The following is a 12,166-nucleotide window of genomic DNA, read 5'->3' on the forward strand; positions in this document are numbered from 1 at the left end:
CAAATGCGCCCCCCCCCCCCCCCCCCCCCGTCTCATCTCCTGCCATCCACCCATGTCATGTCCCCTGCCCCCCCACACACCCCCCGTTCTCCAGACCGGCACTGCCCTGCCCGGTGTGGAAGCCACTGGCCACCTGGGCTGTGAGCCCAGGAAACAGGGCCAGTCTGAACCGAGATGTGCTGTCAGTATAAAAAACACACTGCATTTCAAAGACACTATAAAAAAGTACAAAACAACTCAATATTTTAAATACATTTTCTATGACAGAATGATAACATTTGGTATAGACTTGGTTAAATACTATATTTAATTTCACCTGTTTTTCACTTTGTAAAATGTGGCTACTAGATAATTTATAATGACCCTGCTATAGGTAAGTTTTTACATTTCCTAAACCCTCCAGACCGTTCCCTCCCTTCCTTTGCACTGGCACCCACATCCGTTTTTGCCTAAGAGGTTCTCTGTGCGTCTCTGCCTGTAGGTTGTTTGTGCTTCAGGGTCCACCTGCAAGGAGGCCCTTCCCAAACTCATTCCTTTTCTCCAGGCAGACTTTGTCACCTCCTCAGTCACTGTATTTTCATGAGTAGCTCTGACAGTTTCATGGTGTTTAATTGTTGTTTGCTGTTATGAGGAACTGGAGGTCCAGGCAGCGTTTTTTAAGAAACGCTTATTTACTTGGTTTGCCAGGTCTTAATTGTGGTGTGCAGGATCTGTGATCTTGCTGTTACATGTAGGATCTAGTTCCCTGATGGAACCCAGGCCCCTGCATTGAGAGTGCAGAGTCTTAGCCTCTGGACCACCAGGGACGTCTCTCAGGCAGTGTTTTATTTATCTGTCTTCAGCATTGAGTTCCCACGTCATCAAATGAACGAGAGCGACATCTAGTGAATAAAGTGATAGAAGATAAATGTGATTCCACAAGATGAAATGTGACTGGCAAATGAATTGTTTAGAAAAGAATTCTTCTAAGAGGTCCAAGGAGAGAGAAACTGTTCTAACTTCCTCTATGGACATTTATTTGGCACACATGGTGGGAATGGTGAGAGAGGGGAGATAGCACTTGCAAAGACCTGTGAATATGGTGCATCTGGGGAACCCTAAGTCAGTCTGCTTGGTGACAAAGCGTGCAACTGGGTGAGAGCCAGATGGAGTCAGAAGCAGGGAGTTGAAGCGCGTCACCTGTTAGATTGCCGGCTGCAATGGACGATGGATTGGTCAGGGCTGGAGAGGGAAAAGATGAGGAAGAGAGTTAAGACACGATGATCCCGACAGGGGTGTATGCCTACTCTAGGGAGGGGAGAGAGGAGTTCCTGGGCCAGGCCCAGGTCATTCATACGGTGGGTGTGTCCTTGACTTCATCTAACACTGTAGCTGACCGCCTTATCCTCAAGGCTGAAGCCTTTCCAGTATCAGCTGTTTTCTCAGCTGACAAAGACTGACCCAGTGGTTAAGAGAATTAACTGCTGTCAGATCATCCACCAGCCTAGCTTTGAGCTCAGGCAACTAAATTAATCTTTCTGGCCCTCAGGCTCATCCTCTGAAAAACAGTAACATGCCTGTCTCACAGGAACACTAGGAGAATTAAATGAATTACCAAGCGGACATTTTCAGTTTTCTGCCTCCTTTGGAGCAGTCCCTAAGTAAATCAAGGCTATCACTGAAATTACCTTTCCTATTCTTGTTTCCTGTTTGGTTCTTCCTAAATGCTGTAGTGATAATGCAAAAGGTAGCACTGCAAAGTTCAAAACCAGAGAACAATTCAACATAAAAGGCTGACTGGATCTGAAGATACTAACTCCTCTGAGGCAAGCAGCCAAGAAAATGGCTTTTATATCCGGAGAGAAGTAGATCCATAAACCATAACAGTATGTGACTCAAAACACAACGTCTGCAAAATTGCATATCTACAGCAAAACCATGACATCAAAAGTTGTTCAGTTGCTAAGTCACATCCAACTCTTTGTGATCCCATGACCAGCACACCAGGCCTCCCTGTCCTTCACTCTCTCTCAAATTCAAGTCCATGGAGTCAGTGATGCCATCCTACCATCTCACCCTCTGCCACACTCTTCTTTTGCCTTCAATCTTTCCCAGCATCAGGGTCTTTTCCAATGAGCTGGCTCTTCCCATCAGGTGGCCAAAGTACTGGAACTTCAGCATTAGTACTTTCAATGTAGTCAGGGTTAATTTCTTTAAGATTGACTGGTTTGATCTCCTTGCAGTCCAAGGGACTCAAGAGTCTTCTCCAACACCACAGTACAAAAACATCAATTATTTGGTGTTCAGCCGTCTTTATGGTCCCTTCATGGATCACAGCCTTGTCCTGGGGAAGGGGCTTAGACAATTCAACGAAATTATAAGCCATGCTGTGCCAGGCCACCCAAGATGGATGGGTCATAGCAAAAGGTTCTGACAACACAAAACACGGTCCACAGGAGGAGGGAATGGCAAACCACTCCAGTATTCTTGTCCTGAGAACCCCATGAACAGTATGAAAATGGAAAAAGACATCAAAAGTACAAGACCCCCTAATAACACGCTCACGGATGCGCTCCTTAGCACAAGATTTGAGTCCTCTCTCTCTCTACCAGTAAGTTAAATCTTTTCTAAGTAACACTTGCAGGCTAAACTGACGCGCACTTCGCAGAATCAGAGCTTAATGTCAGTTATAATGTGCATCACGGGAGTAGGACCCCTCCCTCTAGTCTTGCGTGTTTAAGGTTGGCTTTTATGTTAACCTTAAAATAGCTGTGATAAAATATAAACGTGAGCTGCAGACTAGTGCCTTAATATCTCAGTCCCCTTGTCTCTCGCTTTGTGTAAAAGTTGAATCTTTCAACAATTACTTTTTCAGACACTGTGTGATTCCTACCAATCCCACACGGAACCAAACGGCAACCAGCGGCAGACGAACTCGAGCAGTGTGCGCCTCCGCGGAAGGAGAGCGCCCTCCGCCGCCCGCCCGGACCGAGGCTGGGTTCCGCTCCGCTTCAAAGGCGGTTTGCCCGTTTCCCTGCAGCAGCTCCCGTTCTGCCCGGCTGCGTCCCCGCCCAGAGAGCCGCTGGGCCGAGCTCCGGCCGCGCTCAGCCCCACTCCGCACCCCTTTCCCCTCAGCCCCACGCGAATCCCGGCCCAGCAGTCGCTCAAGGCTTCGCGGGCCGGCCTGTCGGTTGCTAGGAGACAGGAGGGCGCAGGCGCGCTGGGGAGGCCGCGGGGCACGCCGGGCCGGCGGTCGCTCTGTGCTCTACTGCCCAGGCTGTCGGTTGCTAGGAGGAATGGCGGCGCAAGCGCGTTAGGAGAGGCCGCTCCGCGGCGCCGTCTACCAGTTGCTAGGAGGAGGAGAAGCGCAGGCGCGCTGGGGATGGCCGAGGGGCACGCCGGGCCGGCTGTTGCTCGGTGCTCGGCTACCCCGCCTGCAGGTTGCTAGGAGGCGGGACGCCGGCTGGGGGCGCGGGAGCCCGAGCGTGTTTCCTGGCCTGACCGGCCGGAGGGCGACGCGGCCTCCGGGGCCTGCGCGCAGCGATGGAGTCGGGGAAGGTGGGTGCAGACGCCACGCGGGCAAGCCCGTGCTTGCCGGGGCCGCTTCCTCCTCGGGGGCGGGAGGCGCCCCGGGCCTGCGCTGTGGGACCTTAGCGGCGTGTCTTACTTCCCAACGGATACATCGGGGCAGTACGAGTAGGGCTGGATGAGGTTCTAAACGTTAAGGTGCTCAGTAACTAACTCAGTAACAGCTGTCCCGTAAAAGATGAGGAGTTACTTTGCATGCATTTTCCTCCCTTTTTTTGTCTTCTGTCGTTCACTTTTATCTTAGTAATATCGATTAGAAGTTAGAGCATCAACTTCCCGACTTCCATCGTCTTCTGCACCGGTTCTTTACATTTTCATAAGTTATTCTGTAACTTGTTTTCTGTGATTTGTTTATAGGAAGTTTTAAAAGTTGTGTTAACCAAAATTGTAGAAAAGGAGACTTGATTGAGGTTAAAAGGTGTTTATGTGGCGTATGTTACGACTGCAGCTTGGGAGACACAGATTCAAGCTCTTGAACTGTGTTCCCCGATTGCAAAGTGGGGGAGGCTTATAAAGGCAAGAATTTACAATGTTACATTTAGCTGCTTGAGTTGTTTGTCAAGAATTATCACTGGAGCTGGGAGGAGATCAGGGCTTGCTTGGGGTCCTTGCCGCTGCTAAGTGCTGTTCTGGTCGCTGGTGGCGATCTTGGGCGTGGTGCTGTTCAGAGACAGTTCATTGCTCGGTGCTGTGGGGTGGTGTCTGAGGACCCTCAGCGGCCACCCCTTTTGTTTGCCTGAACTGGGGTCGCGTCATTGTAATGTCCGCTTGTCATCAGTTGTCATATCGTGATTATATAAGCAGAGTTCACACAGAGTTCACTGCAGAGCTAAGTTGTGTGCTTGGACCAAGGGAGAGAGCGCAGTCTTGCTGCTCAAAGAGCGATGTGGGCATGCGTATACCTAAATATATGTAAGTAGGAGGGTTGGTTTGTATAAGTTACACTTGCATAAGGAGGTTGGAGGTTCTGCTGTTCAGGCATCTCTTCTGGAGTTTTCCTTTGTCTTCAGGCTGCGGTTTATTCCTCTCAAGGGGGAAAACACTGCCTCCCTACTTGGAGCCTCAGTTTTAATTTATTTACCTTTATCTGCCTAACAGGATGGGACTCTGGCGGAGCAGAGGGCAGGAGGAGGCAGGGGCTCCTGGTCTGAATCACAGTGGCTAAGCATATGTAGGGTGATGCCTGGGGTTTTGATGGGCATGAAGAGCCCTGTGTCATTTTACAGTTTAAAGAATTTAAACGAGAAATTTAAAAAGGAAAGGAAGAAAAGCTTCAGGATGAAGTAAGGCCCGAAGCCAGGTTTTTGTTGGTGAAAATGTAAGAGGCAGCTAGAAAATCCTGGGGTCCCTGTTGATTTGTTGCCTTGTTCTTTTTTTTTTTTTTAATTTTATTGGCGTAAGTAATATAATTACAACCATTAAGAGCCCTGATCCAGTGGGTTTTCCACACTGGATCAGATCCCTGCAGATGCCTCCCATGGGTAGAAGTCTCGGACTCCACTGTCTGCTCCACCAGCAGTACACTGTCTCTTGGCTTTGGGCCATTTGTTTGGAAAAGATCATGTATTAAACCTCTCTAAAGAGCAGTTAACTTGAGAGAAAATGTTTTAAAGTTCAGCAGCTGCAGGTTGTAGTGATGCTAACTGTTGCTCACCATCCTCACCATGTCTTACTGCGCCCTCCTTTTGTTAAATTGACCAGTTTATCAGAAAAGAGTACGTGTTCCACTGAGAGCAGAGAATGAGGCCCTTTCTGTTTGCACTTTGGCGGATTCTTGACCTTGTTGCTTTTTACTTACTTCTCCTTAGTGTTACGAGCTGTTGTGAGTTTTCCCCCTGCTTTCCTCATTCACACATCACCAGGATGGTTTTCGGTGGCTGGTCCATGAATGTGTTTTTGTCTTTTATTTGCACTCCATTTGCTTTAAATCTGAAACACACCAGGTCCTCCTGTATTTATGCTCTTAAGGCAGTTTCTCAAAGGCAAACGACGTAGTTGGGATAGGTTTATCTTGTTCTCTATAGGAAACCACCCTTGACTAGTTTCTATTGTCACCCAAGGCTCACAGCTGGGGCCCTCTGTCGTGGACTTGTTGCTGTCAGCACCTGAAGAGGCATCTGTCTGGCAAACCTCCCACCGAGGGTTCCGCTGTGGGTCTGCCTGGGGAGGTGGGGCGGGGTGTCTGCACTGGGCGTGAGCCTCAGAGCAGCAGGAATACAGGGTAGCCTGTGATCGTTTATGGGTAACTTAAAAAAAATCTGTTTATGATACCTTTTATTCTTATAGACAGACAGTAATTTCTGGCATTACAAGGATTGCGATTGACTAAAATGGTCTAATGAGAAAACAGCTCACTGGAGCATAAAAAATTAGATGTTTTAAACTCTAAAATTAAATTCTAACTCTATACTTTTCTTTTTAGAGAAGAACCAAAGATGATACTTGGAAAGCAGATGACCTCCGAAAACACCTTTGGGTAGTATATTTTAAAGATTTTGGGGAAAAAATTTTGAGTTTGGGGCTGTGTGGACCCTGGATGGTAATCTTGGATAGTGTTACCTGGTTCTCAGCTCTGCACAGCTTTGCTTACATGTGGCTCATTTCAGAGGCGTTTTGACGCAGAGATAAAGCCACATGGTTAGTTGCTTAGGAACCGTCCTGGCTGCGGTTTCCTGGCCTATTTCAGCCCAGCATCCCACCAGTGGGGTTCCTGTTGGGGTTCATAACTGGGGCCTTGTGTGTGTGTGTGTGGTCTGTGTGTGTATATGTGGGGAGCTGAAGGTTGCAATCAAGACCTCCTGAGAAGGGACTTCCCTGGTGGTCCAGCGGTTAAGACTCCAGGCTTCCACTGCAGGGGGCATGTGTTCTGTCGCTGGTCAGGAACTAAGATCCCGCACGCCATGCTGCGAGGTCAGTCAGTCAGTCAGTCGTTCAGCTCAGTCGCTCAGCCGTGTCCAACTCTTTGCGACCCCATGAATCGCAGCACGCCAGGCCTCCCTGTCCATCACCAACTCCCGGAGTTCCCCCAAACTCACGTCCATTGAGTCGGTGATGCCATCCAGCCATCTCATCCTCTGTCATCCCCTTCTCCTCCTGCCCCCAATCCCTCCCAGCATCAGGGTCTTTTCCAATGAGTCAACTCTTTGCATCAGGTGGCCAAAGTACTGGAGTTTCAGCTTCAGCATCAGTCCTTCCAATGAACACCCAGGGCTGATCTCCTTTAGAATGGACTGGTTGGATCTCGGAGGTCACACACACACAAAACACCTCCTGAGAGTTTATGGCGATGGTCCTTGTTCTCTGAGGGGGATCCCAGCGGCCAGTGTCCTGAGGCTTTCGGGCACAGCCTCAAGCTCCCTTCCTTTCTTTTGGATTCAAGGGGCCCTTTAGGTTTGACTGGCCGGCAGCCTCCGATGTCCCTGGAGGTGAGCACCTGGCTGGTCCCCGGGCTGCAGAGCTGGCTGCAGGCCCGGCCTGCAGGGAGCGACGGCTGTTCCAGCCAGTGCTGCCCAGGGCCCTTGGGTGGGCTTGGCCCCAGGGTGCAGACCTCGCTCTTCTTCCCTCGTGTAGGCGGCTCAGGCCTCTGGTCCCAAGGAGGAGAAGAAGCACAGAGACCGGAAACCGCTGCGGGAGTCGGAAGCGGACCTAGCAGACGGCAAAGAGCACCGACCCAGGGACCCCGACCGCGAGGCCAAGCACAGAGAGCGGGCCGCCGAGCGGGACGGCCACGCCGCCCGGGAGCACCCCCGCGGGGACAGGGAGCGGGACCGGCGGAAGGAGAGGCACCGGGAGCCGGACGCGGAGAGGCCGCATGGCCGGGGGAAGGAGCGCGAGAGGGACCAGGAGCACCGGGCGCGCCGCGAGGAGCTGAGGCAGGCGGCCGGGCACCACAACCTGCTGGCCCGGGACCGGGACCGGGACCGGGATCGATACCGCGATCGGGACTGCGACCGCGACCGGGACCGGGACCGAGACCGCGACCACAACCTGCTGGCCCGGGACCGCGACCGGGGCCGGGACCGGGACCGGGACCGGGACCAGGACAGGCCGGAGCGCCGGCGGGCAGGTCTGTGTCTCCGTGGAGGCGACCCAGCCCCCTGGTCTTCTCCTGTGGTTTTTCTAAAGACTGACTGTGAGGTCAGAGCCCCTGCGATGCGCCTGTGTGCGCACTTTGCACTGTTTTCAATGAACAGAAAGAGTAGCCACTTAATTATTGGCTGGAGTTTTTCTATTGAAATATACTTTAGGTTTATTCCCGCCATAATTCACAGCCCCTGTTTTAAATTAAAAAATAATGCTCTTTGATAAAAAGAATTTCTCAAAAGTATCAGATTTATTTTAGCCATATTTAAATATTGGTTCAAATTCCTAGAGATTCTAAAGGTAGAGGTTAAGTACTTTTTTCTTCCCAAATGGAATTAAGTATCTTCATTGTTTTTTATTATACAAATGATATCTTCTTCCTATAAAAATTCAAACTGGCCAACATAAACTAAAAAGGAATGTGTTAGAAGAGCATATCGTGGCTCCAGCATCCTCAGGCTGTGACCGAAATGGAAGCAGGACCTCAGTTCGTGATCTGGTGGCAGGCGTTGCTGTGTGTGGGGGCTTGGGCCCCAGGACCCAAGGTTCGGGCAGGGTGAGGTTAAGTAGGCTATTTCTACTCAAGCAGTGACTCCCTTGCCATCCATCGCCTCTTTTCAGGATTATCATTTTCATGTTCTTGGTATGTTTTTAGTAATGAAGTCCTTTTTGTTTTCCGGTTGTTCTGGTCACTGCCTGGTCTTGTTTTCTCAGTGCAGCGTTGGTCTGGTTGTTCAGGAGTCTGTGCACCCTGCCTCTGATGGGCCTTCCTCCTCCCCCTGGCCATTTTCTCACCCTTTGCTTGCCTCCTCCGTGTCTCCCTTGGGTCCCCAGACCCTCCTTTCCTTCCTTATGTCACAAGCCCTGGGAACCGCCCTGAGCACCACTCTCTCTCGGAGCCTAGCCAGTCTCTGCACTCCTGTTGCCCCCACCAGGGGGCCCACTGTGTGTTTTGATCTCTTATGGGCGCGCTTGGTCACTCAGTCATGTCTGACTCTTTGTGACCCGTGGACTGTGGCCTGCCAGGCTCCTCTGTCCATAGAGTTCTCCAGGCAAGAATGCTCCAGTAGGTTGCCATGTCCTACACTAGGGGTTCTTCCCAGCCCGGGAATCAAGCCCAGGTCTCCCACGTTGCAGGCAGATTCTTTCCCATCTGAGCCACCAGGGAAGCCCCTGTTCTCGTTTGTCCAAGACTTTTAGAAAGTGGTCAGGCTTGGTGAATACTTTTGTGGTGAAAGAAATTTGTTTTCAGTGATCTCTGTATGTGGAGTTTTGTCCTCACCTTTAAAAATGTGGGTTTTGGTAGTTTTAAGCCTAATAAGTATTGTGCAGATTCAAAAATGAAAGTCTGGTTTTCGCTCCTGGACGGGGCTGCGGGCATCACTGGTGATTGAGGTGGTTGTATTGGGTCCCCATGGCAGGGAGAGATCACAGGGTGGAGCCTCCACCTGGGGCCACTGGAGTGGGCCATCCTTGCCCCCTGCATCCCAGGGCCTCCTGCACTCATGTGTCCTCCAGGGGACCTGGGGGCAGGAGGGAGCAGTCCCCCAGTTTGTCTGAGGCGGCTTTTCCCTGTGGCTGAGCATGGGGAGGGAACGCCTGCCCAGCTGGACTGGACTTTGCTTCCCTGAGTCTCTGCCAGCGAGCGGGGCTCTGAAGGCCTGTGTTTGGGCTGGTGCCCGTCCGGGGCTCCTCTGACACACTTTCCAGTCCAGGTTTCCTCCTTTTTTATTCCATTTTAAGTTTAGATTCTGGAACTTCCCGTTCTTGAGACTGGAGAATGTTTCTTTTTTTTTTTTTTGATTTTTTTTTTTTTGTCTTTTATTTTTTTTTTTTTTTTTTTTTTTTTTTTTTTTTTTTTTGGAGAATGTTTCTTAATTAAAGAAGGTGTTTACATATGTGACACTGAGTGACATGTGCTGTAGAGACTGCTGCAGGATGTTAAAGTCTGGGCATGTTAAAAAGGTTTTATTTTTGTAGGAAGTAAAGCAAGAATTGAAGAGAGGGAGCAGAGAGATGAAGACTCTGAGCGAGATGAGGATCGGGAGAGAAGGTACCGAGAGAGAAAGGTATGCGGGGAGCGGCCCCGGGGCTCAGCTGCAGGGCCCAGGACACCCAGGCGGGCACTGTGGGAGCTTTTCTGGTGAAGAGTGTAAAACAGAGTCCAAGACCTGAGACTCTTCTCAGGCACTGAGATCCTTTAGGCAAGTGTGTTTCTCCAAGAGTCAACATTGGCTATTCTGGAAAATTTACAAAATACAAATAAATAAGAAGAAGAAAATTAAAGGTAGGTGCCTGCCTAGAAGAAAATGGCAACCCACTCCAGTGTTCTTGCCTGGAGAATCCCAGGGACGGGGGAGCCTGGTGGGCTGCCATCTATGGGGTCGCACAGAGTCGGACACGACTGAAGCGACTCAGCAGCAGCAGCAGCAGCAGCAGTCTCCCTAGAGATAATCACTGATGTTTAAGTGTATATGTCCTGTAGGTTTGTGTCCATATATTCATATATATGCATGTGTTTGGATATGTACACAGAAACTTCGTTTTAAGTTGGATCTTTGCTGTTTTATAGCCGCTTAAACTGAATACATTTTGAGCATTTTTCCTAAGCTATCACACCTGTCTGTAGTATTTTAATGGCTGCATAATACATTATTCAGTGATGTCGACACGTCACATCTGCTTCCTTGAACGTTTACTTTGATTCTAAAGGTTTTATTAGGAGGACATCCGAGGTGTAGACTGTTTGCGTTTATGCATAATTATTTCCTAATGATCAGTTTCTGAAAGCGGACTTGCTCGATCACATTGTGTTGGCTCACCTGTCACCTCACACCGAGCGTGGTCATTCCCGTCGGCCGAGTGTGACTCCCCCCGTCCTAAGCAGTGCCTGGGCATTACCCTAGTTTGTAATGTTTGCTCATTCGACTCAGACACAAGAGGCATTCTGGGAAAGGGTCTGTTGCCCTTCTACTTGTTACCACCTGTGCGTGTCTGCCTACTGCTGGTGCGGGGAGTAAGGGTGCTTTGAAGATGAACTGTCTGAGAGTCACATATGTCAGTGCTGTGAGCAGAGTGGGTGGGGGCGGTGGGATTGTCCCCAGAGGGGTGGCGGAGGTGGGCCCACAGGGTGCAGAGATGGGGGAGGCCCTGCGTGAAGGGAAAGGATGGTGCGGTTTGTGTTCTGTTAAGACGTCGTGGTAACGCTCACGATCCGTCATGCCGTGTTAGTTTGCAGCCGCTCACTGCCTTGTGGTGCCTGCCCCCGGGGTCACCAGGCACCCCTGGGTCAGAGGAGCGGTCTCCCTGTGGGTTGGGGCAGACCCGTGCTGGGAGGAGAGGAGCCGTGTGCTGCCCCCAGACGCCTCACACGGACGGCGCTGGCGGGCCTGGCGGGCCGGGTGCTCGGGTTTCGGGCAGCCGGGGAGGGGACAGCAGCTGGGTCAGGAGGGTTCGCCCCGCGGAGGAGCGGGGGCGATGGCCCCCGAGGGCCAGGCCGTGGTGAGGGTGCGTGCTGGCGGGGCGTCCCTGCCGCCTCCTGCCTTCGTTGTCACGTGCGTCTGGGAGGGTGGCCGCGCCGGAGGCCTGCGCCTCCACCTCTGCGGGGTGTGAACACGCGACGGCGCGTGCTGCTCACACACGCTTCCGTGTCTGGCCCCGGCGCCTTCACAGCTGCAGTATGGCGACAGCAAGGACAACCCCCTCAAGTACTGGCTGTACAAAGAAGAGGGCGAAAGGCGGCACAGGAAGCAGAAGGAGCCAGACCGGGAAAAGAAGCACCGGGAAAAGAGCAGCACGAGGGAGAAGAACTCAAAAGAAAAAGGCAGCTATTTCTCCGACAAGGAAGGCGAAGCGCGACATAAGGAGAGGCGCCATAAAGAGGGCTTCCCCGCGGGCGAGGAGAGGCCACGGGGCCACGCGGAGAGGAAAGAGCGGGCTCGCAAGGAGGAGCACAGGAGGAGGGAGCCGAAGGTACCGCGCCCCGCCCCGCGCCCCGCGCCCCGCCCCCCGCGCCGCGCCCCGCCCCCCGCCCCGCCCCCCGCCCCGCCCCGCGCCCCGCCCCGCGCCCCGCCCCGCGCCCCGCCCCGCGCCCCGCCCCGCGCCCCGCCCCGCGCCCCGCCCCGCGCCCCGCCCCGCGCCCCGCCCCGCGCCCCGCCCCGCGCCCCGCCCCGCGCCCCGCCCCGCGCCCCGCCCCGCCCCGCGCCCCGCCCCCGCCCCGCCCCGCGCCCCGCCCCGCGCGCCCCGCCCCGCGCGCCCCGCCCCGCGCGCCCCGCCCCCCGCGCGCCCCGCCCCCCGCGCGCCCCGCCCCCCGCGCGCCCCGCCCCCCGCGCGCCCCGCCCCCCGCGCGCCCCGCCCCCCGCGCGCCCCGCCCCCCGCGCGCCCCGCCCCCCGCGCGCCCCGCGCCCCGCGCCGCCCTGCCTTCCGGCTGCTGGGACAAGCTCCCACAGGGAGAGGCTGCTTCCCAAAGGTGACCCGGTGTAGACGGGAGTCAGGGCAGCATCACGTGACCACTGTA

The 12,166-nt window shown here is 53.3% G+C and overlaps 1 protein-coding gene and 1 long non-coding RNA gene across 18 annotated transcripts in view; one reads left to right on the forward strand and one right to left on the reverse strand.

Annotated features, from left to right (window-relative positions):
* Positions 1 to 241: 241 nt before the first annotated feature.
* On the reverse strand, positions 242 to 3,176 carry LOC138439016 (uncharacterized). Its single transcript, XR_011256540.1, has 4 exons — positions 2,847 to 3,176; positions 2,048 to 2,335; positions 1,180 to 1,221; positions 242 to 881 (listed from the first exon to the last, which is right to left on the reverse strand). It is a non-coding gene; the product is annotated as an uncharacterized lncRNA (long non-coding RNA).
* A 41-nt stretch (positions 3,177 to 3,217) lies between these two features.
* The window catches only part of DYNC2I1 (dynein 2 intermediate chain 1), a 53,180-nt gene continuing 44,231 nt past the window's right edge, over positions 3,218 to 12,166 (forward strand). For 11 of the 17 annotated variants that reach the window (XR_011256542.1, XR_011256541.1, XR_011256544.1 and 8 more), the window contains exons 1-5: positions 3,339 to 3,537; positions 5,990 to 6,043; positions 7,138 to 7,633; positions 9,631 to 9,719; positions 11,323 to 11,622. Coding sequence is in view for 10 of the 17 variants with exons in the window: in XM_069587269.1 (XP_069443370.1) it covers positions 3,523 to 3,537; positions 5,990 to 6,043; positions 7,138 to 7,633; positions 9,631 to 9,719; positions 11,323 to 11,622 (954 nt within the window). In the remaining 7 variants the exon portion in view is untranslated. Of the gene's footprint in view, positions 3,538 to 5,989; positions 6,044 to 7,137; positions 7,634 to 9,630; positions 9,720 to 11,322; positions 11,623 to 12,166 lie in introns of all 17 variants that reach the window. The other 6 variants (XR_011256547.1, XR_011256543.1, XM_069587272.1 and 3 more) reach the window with 1 other exon arrangement.

The sequence above is a fragment of the Ovis canadensis genome, chromosome 4 (genome assembly GCF_042477335.2).
Source record: "Ovis canadensis isolate MfBH-ARS-UI-01 breed Bighorn chromosome 4, ARS-UI_OviCan_v2, whole genome shotgun sequence".
Classification (NCBI taxonomy): domain Eukaryota; kingdom Metazoa; phylum Chordata; class Mammalia; order Artiodactyla; family Bovidae; genus Ovis; species Ovis canadensis.